The following is a 3,960-nucleotide window of genomic DNA, read 5'->3' as shown; positions in this document are numbered from 1 at the left end:
TACACTAAATATAACATAAAAAAATTAGAATGTGAAAGAATTATTAAGCCTCTTTAACATGCAAAAAAAAATTTCATTCTATATATGGGGGGTAGGAAATTTTCTCAAAAATATTGATCAAACCTTATTTGGCAATTGGCTACACACACTAGGCTATCAGCCACGCGTACTTGATACTATTATGTTCAGATTCACTTGAATATTATACACCCTGATTGTGCAAGCATTGGTTTTGGAAGAGCTTCATTAAAACTCCGCAATAAAAAGTTTGAATAAATATTATTGTCTGCCAATTAGAAAGTAATCAATTGTAAGGAATTTTACTCAAAAAAAAAAAAAAATTGTAAGAAATTAATCTAGTGGACCCGAGAGCTAAAGCATACAATTGCACTCATAGGCCTGTTTAAAAACAAATTGAACTTTATTAGAATGATAGATAGCCTTAGGCCAGTTCAGGTACTTTTGTAACACATGATGTGGGCTTCTATTATATGCCTGGTTTATTTTTGTAATACTTTCTATTCATCTATAATTGACGCGGTTCTATTATATCCCTGGTTTTTATTCTCTTCTTTTCTTTGTCGAGCTTTATTTTTTTATTTCAGATTTGAGTGGCATTATTAGTTTTAGAATAGGAATTATTGAGTTTTCTGTAATGGGTTTTTCTTCATTGTCTTTTTTTTTTCCCCCAGCTTCTTGAGATTAAACCAGAAACAATCATGGCATGCATGTTTGTCTGTTTGTGTTGCAACTCCATGTATGTTCTATATTACCCTTTGTGTGATACAACCGTGAGGTTTCTGATATTATGTGTGTAGAGTCCATATTTTTAGGTTGACAAACTTTGATTAAATATAATCCATTTATAGTGTTTTTGGTGAATCTTGAGTATGTTAAAGGTGTATTTTATAGTCCAAAACAAAGACCCAAGTTCCGATCAAGAAAGAATCAAGTTCAGAGCAATAAAACAAAGTTTCTGTCACTTCGATTGTTAGCTCGACACTTGGCTTGACCAATCAAGATTTTTTATTGCAACATTAATAAAGCTAATACCTAAAGAGGTTTTTAGAGAGAAATCATTGTTTGTGCAGCTAGGGTTTGAATAACCAAGTTTCTCTCAATCTCACTATACTGGAAACTTTCAAAGTATATCTGAGACTCCATCTATTCAACTCGTGAGAGTTCAAGAGCACATAGAGAAAGATCAACACGGTGTTGTTGCTGACCATACTATAGATCTATATGAAGCCATAGATCAATCAAGTTTACAGCAGTTGCTAGTCAAAACCTTTAAGTGGATTTCCTAGAGTCACTAATAGAGAAGTTTGGTGAAATCAGTTAACCACAATTGCTGATCTAAAACCTTTGAGTGGAAATCCCAAAGTCACAAATAGGCAACAATCCAAAGTAGAAGAATTCATGGATTCGGAGCTATGTGTGATCATGCTAGTAAGTACTACATGTGAGTAGCAGTATATTTAGGGTTAAGTCTATTGCATAAACTTCGATTCTATTTAATGGATATGTTTCCTTTAGGGTTAAGTCTGTTGATTTAATTGATGTCCGTGAAACTCTCTATGGGGAATTATCTAATTCTTTGAAAATTGCTAGAAATTCCAAGAAGAGTAAAACATGGTTAAACTTGAAAAAGAGGCATTGAGTGTATGTTTGAATAAATAAATTAATTGAATGTGATTTAAAAAAATAAAAAATAAAATTATGCCTTTGAAGTTGAGAAGAAAAAAAGCTTGGAACAAGAATTAATTAGTCTAAAGCTAAACTAGAAAAATTTCTATTACCAAACCTTTGTTTTGACTAAGTCAGTTTTCAAACCCCTAAAGTCTAAATATAACAAAGTTTATATTTGTACTCCCTTCCACAAGTTTTGAAAAATTGCTTGGTCTACTTTTGAAAAATTTAAACTTGTTAATTGACATGTGATAGAAAATTCAAAAAAGGTTCTCCCAATGAAAAAGGATTTTATTTCCCCCCCCCCCCCCCNAAAAAAAATTTTTTTTCCCCCCCCCCCCCCCCCCCAAAAACACTATGTTTTTCATGTTTTTCACCTACAAAGCTAAAGACTTTTGTTGTGTGGGTGATAATAGATTTTCTGAAGTGAGTGTTTTTTGAACTGCCCCTAATTTAATTCTTTCAATTATTTAAGGATTTTTTTTTTCTATTTTTAGTTTGTTTTGATTATTCAAAAAAATCCAAAAACATTGAAAATTTGCAAAAAGACAAAAATATTTTATTTTGTCTTGTTTTATTTTTTCTTAAGGTGTATCACATGAATTTTAATATCTATCTCTTCACTTAGAACATGCTTAATATTGTGGAGAAACTTAAAAGTATGTGTAGTATAACTTAGTGCATGACTATTTTGAGATAAATGCAAATTGTGGTGTCAAATTGTCAATTGTATAAGAGTTATATATGCACTTTATTTTCTGCTTTAGCACATGCACACTTGTTGCTTGTTATTAAACTCTCTTTTAGGTAAATTTTATGAAATAAATATTTATTGAGAACCTTGAGTTTTTAAGTCAAGTATTGATATGTGTCTTGAAAAATTCTGTAGTTTTCGCACTAGTTAAAAAAAATAGTGAAAAGGGCTAATTAAGGTAGTTTTTTAGGAAAAAAATTAGTAAATTGTATAGATTTTTCTATTATATACTCATTAATGTCAGTGCTCTAATGTTTAACAAACTTGTAAATTTAAATAATTAAATACTCACTAATGTGGCTTCTCAAAAAAAAAATACTCACTAATGTGGGTTATTTTTAGGCAAAAATATGTAAATAGTTATTTTCTATTATACACCTGTTGATTTGAGTGCTTCATAGTGCTTGTAAAAAAAATTATTTTAAAATAAAATCTTTAACTTGCAAGGCACGTCGTGTACACGCTGCAAACAATTGAAGAAACTGGAAACTGAAGCCTAAGGTGAAACATAATAAGTCCTTTACCAATATATAAAAGTCGGTAAAACCTACGTAGTTTCCTCTCTTACAATATCACAAAGGGCATTCCTTTTTTCTTTAGGTTTCCTTGTACGTGGGGTTTCTCTGTTTCTCTCTCGAAAAAGTATGGCTGAAAACAATGAAAGCAAGCGGCCATCTGGGCGGAAGAAGATCGAGATGAAGAGAATAGAGAAGCATTCGAGGCGAATAGTGACGTTCTCGAAGCGGCGCAAGGGTCTTTTCAAGAAAGCCGCCGAGCTTTCCGCCATGTGCGGTGCCCATGTCGCTGTCTTCGTTTTCTCTCCCAAAGACAGACTCTACACCTTCACTCACCCAACTGCTGACTCTGTTATCGACCGCTTCTTAAGCCAACACAACAACAACAACAACCCAGAGGGATCATCATCATCAGCTTGTGATCAGATTCTTCAGTCTGAGTGGGAAAAGTCCATAGACAACATGGAGTTGAAGGAGCTTGAGGGTTACATGGCGGCCATGTTAGAGTTCAAGAAAGAGGCATACATGGAGCAGGTTGACGAGACCGATATCCGGACAATGGTTACTAGAGAGTTTTTCCCTTTGCGTCCGATCGAGAAGCCTGATGTTAATAATGATTGTGAAAGATGATAAACTTGGAGTTTTGGTTCTACTTTGATTTTCTGCTCCTGCTTTTGGCTTTCTTTCATGGGTGAAGATAGAAGGAGGGGTTTCCTTAATTTTCTTTGCTCTTTCTTTCTTTTTTTTTCTTTGTCCTCTCGAATTGGCGAGGCAATAATGCAGTTGGGTTTGAGTTTTCTTTAACATTCTTTGTTTTAATTTTATTTTTTATTTTTGAACTATCATCTTTCATGGATGCTAAACAAGCATAGACAGCAGTATTTGCTTAAATAATATGTGGTTCTTAAGTAGCTCCTGTTTTGGCTTTCTTTCATGGGTGAAGTATATATAGAAATAGGGTTTTGCATAATTTTTCCCTTTTTTTTTTCTTTTTTCTCTCGG

The 3,960-nt window shown here is 33.0% G+C and overlaps 1 protein-coding gene across 1 annotated transcript; it reads left to right on the top strand.

Moving 5' to 3' along the window:
- The first annotated feature begins 3,087 nt into the window (after positions 1–3,087).
- LOC111987335 (agamous-like MADS-box protein AGL61) lies at positions 3,088–3,588 on the top strand. Its single transcript, XM_024019040.2, has one exon. It carries the CDS (start codon positions 3,088–3,090, stop codon positions 3,586–3,588), a length of 501 nt encoding a protein of 166 aa, XP_023874808.2.
- Positions 3,589–3,960: the final 372 nt, after the last annotated feature.

Source organism: Quercus suber, unplaced genomic scaffold, assembly GCF_002906115.3.
Source record: "Quercus suber isolate HL8 unplaced genomic scaffold, Cork oak 2.0 scaffold_225, whole genome shotgun sequence".
NCBI classification, from domain to species: Eukaryota; Viridiplantae; Streptophyta; class Magnoliopsida; order Fagales; family Fagaceae; genus Quercus; species Quercus suber.
Note: the sequence above shows the minus strand (reverse complement) of the source record. Positions and strands in the feature narration are given on the sequence as shown.